This window comes from Molossus molossus, unplaced genomic scaffold (genome assembly GCF_014108415.1).
Source record: "Molossus molossus isolate mMolMol1 unplaced genomic scaffold, mMolMol1.p scaffold_m16_p_9, whole genome shotgun sequence".
NCBI classification, from domain to species: domain Eukaryota; kingdom Metazoa; phylum Chordata; class Mammalia; order Chiroptera; family Molossidae; genus Molossus; species Molossus molossus.
In genome coordinates, this window is record NW_023425403.1 from 27,385,377 (window position 1) to 27,400,096 (window position 14,720).

At 38.3% G+C, this 14,720-nt stretch overlaps 1 protein-coding gene across 1 annotated transcript in view; it reads left to right on the plus strand.

The window, feature by feature from the left end:
• ADAM9 (ADAM metallopeptidase domain 9) overlaps window positions 1-14,720 on the plus strand; it is a 131,277-nt gene that overhangs the window by 84,845 nt on the left and 31,712 nt on the right. The window contains exons 15-16 of the mRNA XM_036250160.1: window positions 2,870-2,975; window positions 11,003-11,189. Of these exons, the coding sequence (XP_036106053.1) occupies window positions 2,870-2,975; window positions 11,003-11,189 (293 nt within the window). The remainder of the gene's footprint in view (window positions 1-2,869; window positions 2,976-11,002; window positions 11,190-14,720) is intronic.

Here is a 14,720-nt window from a genome sequence, read left to right on the forward strand (position 1 = left end):
TCCTTCATTTAAGGGATTCTGGATCTGTAATATGACTCAAGTTTGGGAATAAATTGAGGGCTCATGACTTAGTTCTTTTGATTCAAGTTAGACTTTTGTTCACTAGACCTAGAACTTTTCTGTTTCTACTGATCTAGTAAGAATTTATTAGTAGGTTTTCCATTTTTTTAATTCTTGGAACATCATGCTACAAGTCTGTGCGAGTCAGACTTTACTCTCTATTATGGTAAACATGTCCACCTTGCCTTTGCAGTTACATGCCTTTGCACTGGGCCCCTGCCACTGGAGGTCCAATTACTTCCATTGCATTTAGGTTTCCAAATTCAGCTACTGTAGTTTCCAATGTAAAGTGGCCTACAAGGAAGAGTTATCACAGAGCTCTTTAGGTATGCTGGGATCTCCCACAAATTTATTTTACATCATGATGAAAGGTGTGTCTTCTGGATGTGCTCAGAGTGGATGAGTAGGTTTTAAATGGACAATTTACTCTAGCATTACAATCTCTGTAAGTTCATGGATCTCTTTTCTATATTAAACCAAGGCAGGTCCAGCATTTCCAACTTGCTCACTATGGGCCACCCTTTGACCCATATTTCAGCCAACCAACCACACAAACATTTACAGACCTAACTCCCCATGTACAACATTAAATACAGACTTTCTGCTCATGTCAATAAATTTGACCGGATTCAACATTGTTTCTTTTTCCATTATCCCTCATTTTTAATATTCACTTTTCCACATATTCTCCTGATTTCTCTGTATGTAAACTTGAAAATCTTAGTAGTTTGAGCCAAGCACACCCTCTTATGGGTCACATTTATTGTTTCACTTTTAGGGGCCTGCTCAGACTTGAGTCTAGTTAGAGGTCTAGAAGCAAAGAAGGGTGGTAGTGGTGAGTCCTGAGACCACTCATCATTGTCTTGCATGGCAACTTCCTCAGGAATGCCACTATAATTTCCTCAGGCAGTGCACGCGTAATCCCCTTAGATGGGGGTGGAGAGGCTGCTTCCCTGACAAAGAAGACTCATGAGAATTTAGGGACTCAATGTCCCCAGCTTCATCAGGTCTTCCTACACATCTCTGTTTCGGCTTTCAGGATCTCACTCTTTCACAATCACTGCCCTCAATAATAGACACCCTATAAGGCTGGGAGTTCATCTTGGATTGTAATTTATCCAGTTGGAGAATGAGATTCTGGGTTTGATTTTTATCAGTCTCAGCTCTATCATTGCAGGAGGTAGGGTATTTTTCAGGTTACACATGGCTTTCAGGTTATTTATGCAGTGTTTGAGCTGGGAATTCGAATGCCCAAGCTCCCCCCAGCCCCAACCTTGTCTGGTGATATCAGGAGCAATTAGCCAATTTCATACACTCATTGAGTATTTGACAAAAATGCTGGATTTATTTCTTCAAATCAGGAGTTATTGATTTTGACCAGACTTCTGCTGTCTTTAGTTTCTGTTGTACTCCTTAACTTATGGTAGGTAAGATAAGCAGGAGGACAGAAGACTGTTTAAGAATTAAATGAGGGCCCTGGCCGGTTTGGCTCAGCGGTTAGAGCGTCGGCCTGCGGTCCGGAGAGACCCGGGTTCGGTTCCCGCTAAGGGCACGTACCTTGGTTGCAGTTTGTCCCCGGCCCTGGTTGGGTCGTGTGGATGGCAACCACTCGATGTGTCGCTTTCACGTCGATGTTTCTCTCTCTCTCTCCCTCCCACTCTATCTGAACAAAATATCGAAAAAATTCCTCGGGTGAGGATTAAAAAAAAAAAAAAAAAAAAAAAAAAAAAAAAAAAAAAAAAAAAAAGAATTAAATGAGGCTTATTTATGTTAGTCATGCTATGGGGACAGGAGGGGTAGAGATCTGTAAATTTCTGATATATAGATTTTTCAGGATTGGTAGGTAATTCCAGACTAAAAAAGTAATTACAGATAGGCATCTTAATGACATAAATATTATTTTTTAGCAAAGATGTTACAGAGGCCTGCAAAAAAGTCTAGGACTAAAGGAAGAACAGTAATATTTTTCTTTGGAGATTATCTGAAATTTTAATAGCTATTTCCACTATGTATAAGAGCTTTGCGAAAGTATTGCCATGTGGCATTTATCCCGTGCAAGACTTCTGCATTCATTTTTTGTATTACTTGATCCTTTGCCTCTTTTTTGCTTTAAGTCCTTTCACCCATAGACATTCTCTTTTAACTAAACAACATAGTATTAGATGTGCAAGATAGGCAAATGAATTTTCTGTATTAAATAGAAAGTACTAGCATTTTGATTTACATATTTTTAAATAAAATATTTTTAGGAATGTATAAATAAATGGAAAAAATTGAACATTAAGTGAGACATATATAAAATGGAAGAAAGCAAGCATGGATTGCTACTTCACTAGCTGTCATAGCTGTTTGTCAGTCTATCCAAACACTAGGATTACCTAAAGGAAGCATCCACATATGATTAAAAAAAAAAAAAATAGCTGGCAGTACTTTTCTCAACCCCTCCCCACCTGATTTAACCAGAAGTTCAATAGATACATGTTTGAGAGCAGAGAGAATGAGTGTGCTGAAAATGCTACCCGTACTGTGTATGGTTTTAATTTGTGTACAGTTTCATCTTGTTTAATGACACCTCTTTAGGGCCTAAGTGTTTGAGTTTAGGCTAACTTTTAAGTACAATCCAAACTTTATTTTTACAGTTGGTTATTAAGTATAAAATGTGGGACAAAAATGTTTTATCTGTAAGGCCTGAAACTTTTTTAAAGGTATTGATGCAGTTCATCCAGGTGCATGGACTGTCATAGGGAATACTTTTATTTCTGAACTAAATTGCCATAACATTTTTTTATTTTTATTTTTAATGTTACAGAAGCCAAGGCTGCCCCAAGAGATTGTTTCATTGATGTGAATTCTAAAGGTGACAGATTTGGCAATTGTGGTTTCTCTGGCAATGAATATAAGAAGTGTGCCACTGGGTAAGTGACAGCAAAGTTATGAAGAAATATGAAAGAGTATAAGACCAGTCATTCCTGGTATCCTGGATAATGCCTTGTGACTGCCGACTTTCTCTCCCTTAAATACCTAACTTTTCAGACTTACATTTTGCAACACGAGTTTTCAGAGAGACTCTGAGTAGAACTGGTAAAATAAGTCATCCCGTTTGACATTGCCTGTCTAAAATCCAATGCTTTGTAGAATCTTACTTTGCTTATCTATGCTCTACAGTAACATTTACTTGTATAAAAATTAACAATATTAAAAATTATAAATAAGAAAAAAAGTCATCCATAACCACAAACCATATAATAGTTCACCAATTTCAATGTATTTCTTCCCTTTCTTTGTTGCTGTATACTATACATACACATATTGTCATCTTACTGGAGGGACTATTTCTCTAATGCTGTGAATCTCTTCTTCTTACTCCACCTCCTACTCAGTCAGTTGAGCTAATCAGCAGTAATGAAACAATGCTTACTGCGAAGAAGTAACAATGGCCTCCATGTCACTAAATCCAACAGACATTTTAGGTCTTCTTGACCTTTCAGTGGCATTCAACTATGTTGAGCATTTTCTCCTTCTTGAAGAAACCTTTTTCCTTGGCTTTTGTGTAGAATGTTCTAGTATTTTTTATGTTTCTGGATGCTTCTTTAATGTGTTTATTTGCAAGCTCATCTTTCTCTACCCAGCCATTAAATGCAGTAAAATGCTCCAGCTGTACCAGCCTACCTTCTGCCACCAGGTCTCATTGTGCTATTCCTTCTGGTGTGCTTTTCTCTCCCCTCCAGATCTCAGTTCAAGTATGACATCTCCAAGGAAGACTTCCTCAGATGTCCCTCTTATAGCTTTTCTTAATACCTTTCTTGAGATTAGATAAAACTAAGTAGATTGAGGGCAGTTAAAAACAAGAAAGTATTTCAAAAGGGGTTATGAACACAACTACTTTGACTATATCTTGTATAGTCGCAAAAGTAGTTATAGATATAAGTTCTCTTGCATTTATATAGCACTGTTTTTCTGGGGAACTTAAATATTTTTCTTTTTTTTTTGTTAATCCTAACCGAGGATATTTTTTCCATTGCTTTTTAGAGAGCGTAGAAGGAAGGGAGAGAGAAGGAGAAAGAGAAACATCGATGTGAGAGAGAGACATTGATAAGTTGCTTCTTACTTGTGCCCCAATCAGGGCCTGGGATCAAACCTGCAACCCAGGTACATGCCCTTGATTGGAAATTGAACCCACGACCCTTTGGTCTATGGGCCGGCACTCTAACTACTGAGCCACACCAGCTAGGGCTAAGCTATTATTCTTAATAAGTTTATAGTATAGTTACCATGGAAATATATTTTGTTCAAACTAGTAATGGGTGGAGAATTAGTATAATTGGTTCAGTGAACTGAGCTAAAACCTTGGGATAAGTGGATTAATGTAGATTTAGGGAGAGTTTTCTAGTTTCCTTATCCTTCTCTTTAACCTGGTTCTGCTTCTGTATTTTTATGAATACCCTGACGAAAAAATAGAAATTATACTTATGAGATTTATACATTACTGGATAGCTGATTTGAAAAACATTTTATAATAGTTTTATAAGCATATATAATAAGGATAATGTAATATAGTCATTAGGAATAAACATTTGAAGAATCTTTGCATTTGAATCCTGTTTCAACCACTGATGATCTCTGAGGCTTTGGACAAGTTTTTTTTAGTTGTATACCTCTTTTTTCTCTTCTATAAAACAGGACTAATAATAGCACCTATTTCTAAGTGTTGTTTCAAAGACTGAATACATTGATGAATGTTAGTGTTAGGAAGAGTTCATTGTAGGATTTATCATCATCATCATCACTATCTTTTTTTTTTTTTTTTTTAATCTTTATTGTTGGATGTAAAATGTATTACAGATGTTCCACATTTTTCCCCCATTGACCCGCTCCTCCCCACTCCCGCCCCCCTCCTCCCCACTCCCGCCCCCCTCCCACCTTTTCCCACACTATTGTCTGTGTCCATTGGTTATCCATATAAGTTCTTTGGTTTATTTCTCCCCACCCCAACCCCTTTCCCTTTGAGGTTTGTCAGTCTAGCAATGAATTTGTAGTTCTTAATCTCTTCACCTTTTTCACCCATTCCCCCAACCCCCCTCCCAACTGGCAACCAACAAAATGTTCTCTGTATCTATGAGAATGTTTCTGTTCTACCTGTTCATTTTGTTTGTAGATTCCATTGTTGATAGATATGTATTCATTGCCATTTTGTTTGTTCATACATTTTATATCTTTTTCTTCAAAAAGACCCTTCATCATTTCATATAATAACGGTTTGGTGGTGATGAACTCCTTTAACTTTTTCTTGTCTGGGAAAGTTTTTATATGTCCATCGATTCTAAATGACAGCTTTGCAGGATAGAGTAATCTTGGTTGTAGGTTCTTGCTTTTCATCACTCTGAATATTTCTTGCCACTTCCTTCTGGCCTGCAAAGTTTCTTTTGAGAAATCAGCTGACAGCCTAATGAGAACTCTCTTGTAGGTAACTAGCTGCCTTTTTCTTGCTGCTTTTAAGATTCTCTCTTTGTCTTGAACCTTTTTCATTTTGATGATGATGTGTCTTGGTGTGGGCCTCTTAGGGTTCATCTTGTTTGGGACTCTCTGTGCTTCCTGGACTTGTATGTCTGTTTCCTTCACCAAGTTAGGAAAGTTTTCTGCCATTATTGTTTCAAACAGGCTTTCGATTTCTTGTTCTCGCTGTTCTCCTTCTGGCACCCCCAAGATGCGAATGTTGGCACGCTTGAAGTTGTCCCAGAGGCTCCTTACACTCTCCTCATTTTTTTGATTCTTTTTTCTTTTTGCTGTTCTGATTGGGCATTTTTTGCTTCCTTATATTCCAAATCGATGGTTTGCTCCTTGGATTTACGTACTCTATTATTGAAGCTGTGTGAATTATTCTTTATTTCAGTTAATGCCTCCTTCAATTCTAACTGTGTATCCATGATTTCTGACTGGTCCTTTTTTATGCTCTTGAGGCCTTCCCTAAGTTCACTGAGGTTCTCACTAAGTTCATTGAGCATCCTTATAAGCAGTATTTTGAACTCAGTATCTGTTAGGTTGCTTATCTCCATTTCGCTTAGTTCTTTTATTGGGGTTTTATTCTGTTCTTTCATTTGGGACCTGTTTGTCTCCTCATTTTGGCTGCCTCCCTGTGTTTATTTCAGTGTATTACTTAATGAGGGGTATGGGGCTCGCTGAGACCAGATGCTGCTCGTTTGAAAGAATTTAGGAAAAACCTGAAGCAGGATCCAAGACCTGCCAATCCTATGGTTAAACAAGTGGCAACAGCTTGGGTGGGCTTGAAAGTTGGGTGGGGCGGGGCCTCAGGGAGTTACCAGGGCGGGGCTACCAGTGTGAGCCAGGTTGCTGGAGTCCCAGATATGGAGACTATCTGCCGCCCCAGGGAAGGGCTCACCAAAGGAACAAAGGCCTCTGACAGCACGTTTGTCCCCAAGAAAGCCCCCTCTCCAGCCCTCGCTCCAGTGCCAAACAGCTCAGTTCTTCCCTGTATGTCTCTGGTGCCCCTCGAGCTGCCTCCCCTCCGAGCTTAGAGGGAGAGAGTCCGATAAGTCCGTGCGCGGGCCCTTTAAGGAGCTGCCTGGGGCTCCAGCCGCTTCAGCTTCCCTGAGCCTCAGTTTCCGGTGGTTTTTCCAGCCAGAAGTGATGGGGATTTTCTTACTGGCGCTGGAACCCGGAGTGGGGCACCTGGTGTGGGACGGGGACCCCTCAGTCCTCAGGAAAGACCTTCCCAGCCAAGGTATCCTCTTGATTTTTATCCGCCACACTTGGGTGAGGGACCAGCCAGTCGAGGCGCTGCTGCCGCTGCAGCCGCCGCCCCTCGCACCTCGTGCCTCCTCCCCTCCTACCAGTCTGCATGTGGCTGCTGCTTTAATTCCGTAGTTGTAGATCTTTCATTCAACTTGATTTCAGGTGGTTTTGAATGATGGTTGTCCTGTAGTTTAGTTGTAACTTTGATGTGGTTGTGGGAGGACGCAATACCGCGTTTACCTACCCGCCATCTTGACCGGAAGTCCATCATCACTATCTTGACAATCATCTTCATCATAGATAACGTGTAAAATCTAGAAAAGTATAAAGAAAGTGATCACATACAATCCTACCATCCAGAGATACATTAAGTTTTTTGTTGAATTTCTTTCTCTTGTGTATATATATTCATAAACATATATTTGCATCATACATATATGCACATATGTATATTCAGACACTCACATATGCACATATAAACAAAATTGTACAGTATAATTAATACTATTTTATAAATTGATGTATTCCCTTTCCACTATATATATTTAAAATATGTTTTATTGTGTTTTTTAGAGTGAGAGGAAGGGAGAGAGAGACAGAAACATCAATGAGAGAGAAATATTAACCGGCTACCTCCGGCACACCCCCTACTGGGGATTGAGCCTGCAACCCCGGGCATGTGTGCCCTGACCAGGAATCGAACTAGGACCTCTCAGTCCATGGGACAATGCTCAGTCCACTGAACCACACTGACTGGGCCCTTTCTACTATATTAAGAACATTTGTAGGATGTACCCAACTTCTTTTAACGATTTCTTTATGTTAGAAATGTATGTTTTTTCCCAGTAATTTACTATTTTAAATAAGGCTATATTAATTATGGTTTAGGCATTTGTTTGTTTCTCTGAATATCGCTATAGATTTTTCTCAGTCAAAGAATATGGAGGATAGTTTTAAGACTATAGATACTTCCCAATTGACCTTCAAAATGCTTAACTTGTTTCCACTGCCCCCTCACCAATGCCAGAATGTTATCTTAAAAAATACTTTCACAATTTCTTATACCAGATAGGTATTTCATTTTGTTTTACATGAATTTGTAAATAATTATGTTTTATTGTTGATTAAAAATGTTTAAAAGGATATAGAGAAAATGTGACTCCCACTCCTATACTCTTTATCCCTGTTCCCATTCTCTCTTCCTATACCTATTTCTTTTAGTTTCTTGAGTGTATTTCCAGAGTTTTTTTAATGCAAAAATATAATCTTGCTTCCCAACCCAGTTCAACCCGCTGCAGACATCATTGTGTTCTGTTTCACTGAAAGAGCTGCCTTCTTTCAGTACGTAGATGGTGTCATCTTCAGTTATACAGAGGCATAGAAAGAATAGTGTGATGAACATCCATGTTCCTAGATTAAAACACTCAGTACTTCATCATATTTTTGTGTGTTGAGTTTGCTGAACCATTTGAAAGTAATGCATATATTTGGATACCTCATTCCTAACATAAAAGGCTATTGACAATACCATTATCACACCTAACAACATTAACAGATTTCTAGTATCATGTAGTGTCAGGTCAATAATAAAATTTTTCTAATTGTCCTTAAATTGTCTTTTATAGCTGTTTCTCCCCACTTCCCACCCCCCATATCAGGACTCAGTTAAGGATCACACATTGCATTTATTAGTCATGTCACTTAAGTCACTTTTAACCTAAACTCTTCTTCTTCACTTTCTTTTTTCTTTCTTTTCAATGATAGTGACCTGAGGAAATGGCTGGGCCAGTGGTCTTCTAGAATGTCCCATGTTCTGGATCTGTTTGATAGTTTCTTCTCAATGTTGTGTCTCTACCCCCTGATTTTTTTTTTTTTTTTTAAATAAATCAGAAGTGAAATCTAAGGTCTTAATTAGGTTCAGGTGAAACATTTTGGGGATCACTACTTCCTAAGTGGTGCACTATACCAAGAAGACACATAATTCTGGATTGTTTCTTTATCATTGTTACTAAGTGGCGATGACTAGATCTTGTAAAGTTACCTTTTCCCCATTGCAGCTATCAGGTAATATGTGGAGTGATGATGTTGTACCATGTGAATATCAACATTTCACTCGATGGTTTCAGCATTCACTGATGATCCTTGCCAGAAGCAGTTATTCTGTTGAGACTCGCAACACAATGTCTTTTTATTAATATAATGATGAACAGCCCTTAGCTTTGTAGTCTCTTTCCATTTCTTATTTTGCAACTTTACCATTTTCATGAGTCTTTTCTAATTTTTCTGTTGAAGTGGCTATCCTTTTATTCATTGATATGTAACAGTTTTTTTGTATATTATGAGTACAGTTGATTCTTGAACAACATGGGGGTTTGGGGCTCTGAGCCCCCACATAGTCAAATCTTTGTGTATAACTTTTGACTTGCCCAGAATTTAACTACTAATAGCCTACTGTTGACCGGAAGCCATACTTGTGACATAAGCAGTCGATTAACATATTTTGTATGTAATGTATATTACATATAAGTATTCTTACAATAAAGTAAGCTAGAGAAAGAATATTTTACTAAGAAAATCATAAAGAAAATAAAATAAATTTATAATATTCATTGAAAAAAATCAACGCATAAGTGGACTGGTGTGATTCAAACCCGTGCTGTTCAAGGGTCAACTGTATTTTCTTTTTACTCTTTAGTGTGCCACCAAGACTACAAATAAAACACTGAGTATGTCATAGCAACAGAAATTTGGAAGGCTCCAATAGGTGTTAACTGAGATCTGCTTTATGCTATGCTTTGCTTTAGAGGTTTTCACATCTAATTTCAACCAAGTATGCAGGATAGGCATTATTACTTATCTCTTGTTTTTTTAGATGAAAAAACTGAAGCTTAGAAAATTCAAGCACTTTTCTCCAGTTACCTAGTGAACAAATGGTGACTTAGGATAGGTTAAAGTTTGGACAAAATAACTAACTTTTGAGTGCAGGATAGAAGGAAGAGACTTAATAGCATATGCAGAATAAATAGGGGTTTAACTAGTGATAAGTTCAAGGGCATCAAGAATGTAATGTAGTTACATATTGATGTAGTTACTTACCATAAAAGCTCCTATAATCTTGGTCTTAATAGAAGTAACAGTAGAATAAAAGAAATGAGAGCCCATTTTGTTCTTTGCTTGTCAAGCTGCAACTGAAATGTCATGCTCCACTCTGAGCACTGCTTTACGAGGCAGTGAGACACTCTGGACACATTTAGGGGGGAGCTTCCTAGTTGCATGAGAAATGATTGTAGACTATTGCTCTGGGGAAGTAAGTATTTAGGAGATTCATGATAAGTGTCCTAAAACAGCTCCATGTGGAAGAAGGAAAAGACATTACCTAGGTGGTCTCATGTGAAAGATCTGGGACCAAAGAGGAAAAGTTATAGGGAGATAGATTTTAACTCAAGAAGTAAAAGAATGTTATGATAGGTAGAATGTGAATTTTAGGAGGTGGTTAGATAAATTGGAAAACAATATCCCATAATGACTTGGCAATGATATTATAGAAAAGATTCAGGTATAGCATAGGTCCTTGGATCAGAAAATAATCAATTAAATAGGAAATTTTAGTACAGCATCATAAGAGTTGAGGTTAGGGTTACCTAGTGTGCTATGAAAGATTCAGGAAGGGCACTTAACTCACACAGCCTTGGTATATTGATGAGTTATAGATTGAGATTTTAAGTAAGTAACCAAGAGCCAAGCCAAGAAGGGTGACATCCTTTCTTAGTTATTTTACATTACAGAATCTAAGTTTCTTCTCACCATAATTCTTTAAGAAGATACAATTGAATTTTTATGTGGTTCTATTATTATCTGGGTAATAAAATTTATAAAGTTATATTTATAAGAAACTTTATTAATTATACTTTTGAGCCCTGGACAGATAGTGAAGCAGGAATTAGTTGTGAAGAAAGGAGCATCAGCACTACCTGGTACCCTGCTAATTTGCATCTAAGCATCCATTTATCTCACCTCTTCTCTGCTATTTTTAAAGAGAGTTGCTTTGATCTCTGTTGCTCTCATACACTTTTTCTATTGAGATTCCTTCAGCTGAATAGCAGTACACTCTCTGTCTATATACATATATATAACTTTCTGTTGTGTCCACACTGATACATTTTATGTTTGCATTATTTTTCTATCTTTATAGAAATGCTTTGTGTGGAAAGCTTCAATGTGAGAATGTATTTGGAGTTGTGCCAGTATTTGGAATTGTGCCTGCTATTATTCAGACTCCCAGTGGAGGCACCAAATGTTGGGGTGTGGATTTCCAGCTAGGGTCAGATGTTCCAGATCCTGGGATGGTGAATGAAGGCACAAGATGTGACGTTGGAAAGGTAATTAAAATGTTTGCTACATTTTTAAAATCATTATGCAAAGTGAGTGATGTTTTTTGTCTGATTAGAAAAGAAATGTATGTTTATTACAGAGATTGGGAAAATATGAAGCCACCAATAACAAAATTAATACTAATTATAATTCTGCTATCCAGATTTCTTTCTTATATTATAACCTGTGGTTTCTATGTTGCCATACACTATGCATATTTCCCTCCTCTGTCAATGTGCTATAATATATTAGTCAGTCTGCCATTATTGGGACACCAAGGTGATTTCCAGGGTTGTGTGTGTGTGTGTGCGCGCACGTGTGCGTGTGTGCATCCATGTGCTTCTCTGTACTAGAAATCTCATAGTGTTTGTCCTGCTCATGCTCCCTGCTATCCTAACCACAGCTGGTTGGATCAGAGATGAGCCAAGAGTTAACCAGCCTCTGATTTAATACCAGTGGTTACACATGAGAAGGTGAACTAGGTCAATTCCTTTTCTTGTTTGTAATATATAATTAGAGAAAGGTAATTAAGAGTAGGACAGAAACTATAAGAATTCTTTGAGACAGACATTAGCTTGGGGAAAGCAGGAGAGGGGTGGGAGCAGGGGAGGAGGGGGTCAATGGGGGAAAATGGGGGGGGGGCAGCTGTAATACTTTCAGTAATAAAAACAAAAGAAGTCACCCTGGCCAGTTTGGCTCAGCGGTTGGAGCGTAGGCCTGCGGACCAGAGAGTCCTGGATTTGGTTCCTGCTAGGGGCACGTACCAAAAAAACATAAAACAAAAACAAAAGAAATCTAACTTTAAATTGTCCTTATATTCCTGGAGCAAATACTGGTGACATTGACTTTTTCTTTAGATATACTCCTGAATTCTCTGTGCTAGTGAATATACTTTTGTATTTCTGAAGCTGTATACTTATGACTTTTTTGAATTTATGAAAATTTACTCTATGAATTATAGTCAGTAATATTTAAGTCTCACAAAAACTCAGCTAAGACTGAATTAAAACATAATGGGAAATTTATTGATTCAAAACACAGAATCAAGTGAAGAAGTTTGGAACCCAGAATCCCAGAAAATGTGCCTGCAGTTCTTTTCTTGTATCTTTCATCATTGCTTCTCCCTTGTTGGCCTTCCCCCGCAGCATTATTGAGATATAATTGACATATAACGTTTAAATTTAAGATGTACAATATGAAGATTTGATACATGTATATATTGTGAAATGATTACCACAAAATGGTTTGTTAACATATCCATCATTTCACATAAATAACATTTTTTTGTGTGTGTGGGGAGAACATTCGAATTTGTCCTCTTAGCAGCTTTCAAGTATATGATACAGTATTGTTGACTGTAATCACCATGCTAAATATTAGATGCCCAGAACTTATTCATCTTGTAACTGGAAGTCTGTATTCTTTGAAAATAAAGTGGATGGTGGCAGCGCTTCAGCCCCTTTCGGGAATGTCCCCGAAGGACAGTGGTGAAGGAAACTTCTCCCAGGGGACGGAATTTCGAGCAGTACACCAGGTTGTCCTCTCATAAGTTTTCTTGGAAGGAGAAGTGGCCAGACATGCTTTATACACCAGTTCGTGTCTGAAGGGGACCCATCTTCTCCTTCAAAGGGTTCTGTGTCTGTAATATGGCTCAAGTCTGGGAATTGATTGAGAGCTCATGACTCAGTTTTTTTTTATTTTTTTTATTCAGGTTAGACTTTTGTTCTTTTGACCAAGAACTTTTCTGCTTATACAAATCTTGTACACGTTTATTGTAGGTTTTCTATCAATTTCACTTTTAGGAGTTTCATGATCAAATATCCAATATTATAGGTGGTCTGTGAGAGTCAGACTATTCTGATTGTTGCTTTGACTCTGTTCTCATTGTGACATGCCCACACTGGTTCTGACAGTTGGGGGCTGCCACTTGTTCCCTGTTACCCCAGGATCCAAATACTCTCATTGTGTTTCATTTTTCTCATTGAGTGACCATAGTTCCCACTGTAAAGTCTCATCTACAGACAATAGTGATCACAGAGATTCTGGGGCTTCCCTCACAAATTTATTTTTCACTGTCATGGTGAAAGGTGTGTCTTCTGGATCTTCGGAGTGAGTAAGGTCTTAATTGGGAAATCCACTCTAACATTCCAATCTCCAAGCCTTTAAATTGTTTCTGTTACTGAAACCAAGACAAGGCTAGCATTTTCAACTCACAATGGACTTTTAGTTCATTAAAAAAAGTAGATTTTTATTAATTTAGAGAGAGAGCAGAAGAGAGAGAAGCATTGATATGAGAGCAGAACATCGATCAGCTGCCTCCTGCACGCCTCCTACCAAGGATCAAGCCCGCTACCCAGGCATGTTCCCTGATGGTGAGTTGAACCAGGAACTTTTTGGTGCATGGGATGATGCCCAACCAACTGAGCCACACCGATCAGGGCTCTTTTGGTCCATTTTTTTAAGGCAATTAATTATCAAGCTGTTACAGCTCTTTCTGAATCCCTGACCTACAACATTAAATGCAGAATCTCTTCTTAGTAAGCCCATATCAATAAATTTGGTCTGATTTAACTTTATTTTCCTTCCTCCATTATTTCACACTCTTAATATCCATTCCCATACATATTCCCTGAATTTCTGTCTGCATACATTAGAAAACTCAAGTAGTTCTTGTGGTATGTAGCATACTTCCTCATGGGTTACACTTTGTACCTCACCTTTAGAGATCTGTTGATACTTGAGTCTAGTCATAGATGTAGAAAGAAAGGTGAGTCCTGAGGAGAATCAACATTGTCTTTCCAGGCAACTTCCTTAAAGCAGGCTATTACAGTTCCCTCAGGCAGTGCGTCACTAATCCCTTATCTGGGGAGTGGAAAGGACTCCTTGAGGGTAGGAGGCTGCTTCCACTGACAGAGAAGACTGATCAGAATTTAGGGACTCAGTGTCCCCAGCTTCATCATGGTCTTTGCACACATCTCCATCCCAGCCTTCAGGATCTCACTCTTTCCCAGTCACTGCCTCACTTTAACAGGAGGTGGGGGTTCCACTAGTGCGGTAATCTCTCCAGTTGCAGGATGGGATTCTGGGCTTGATTTTCAGAGATTTCAGCCCTGCTACTGCAGGAAACGAGGGCTCCTTCAATGCACTCATAGTTTTCAGGTCATTTATGTCTTACTTGGGCTGGGAATTCAGATTTACAAGCTCGTTCTTTTTTTTCCTCCACTTTGTCCAGTGAAATTATTAGGAGTAACCACTCAGTCTCATATTTGTTAGTTTGACAAAAATGCTTGTAAGTGTCATATACACAGTTACTCAAAATCTTGATTCCTGTAAGTAGTTGATTAGGAATAACCAGTGCTGATATTTTGTGAGTCTCTCTTGTCATTTCATGCTGTGGACTGTACTTTTTTTTACTATTGAAAATAGAGTTATTAATATCTTTAAATATTATCAAGTAAGAGGGCCAATTTCATAAACACAGGAACCAGTTCAGAAAACTTAGCCTTAAAACCTGTTTCTTGCCCAGCTGGTGTGGCTCA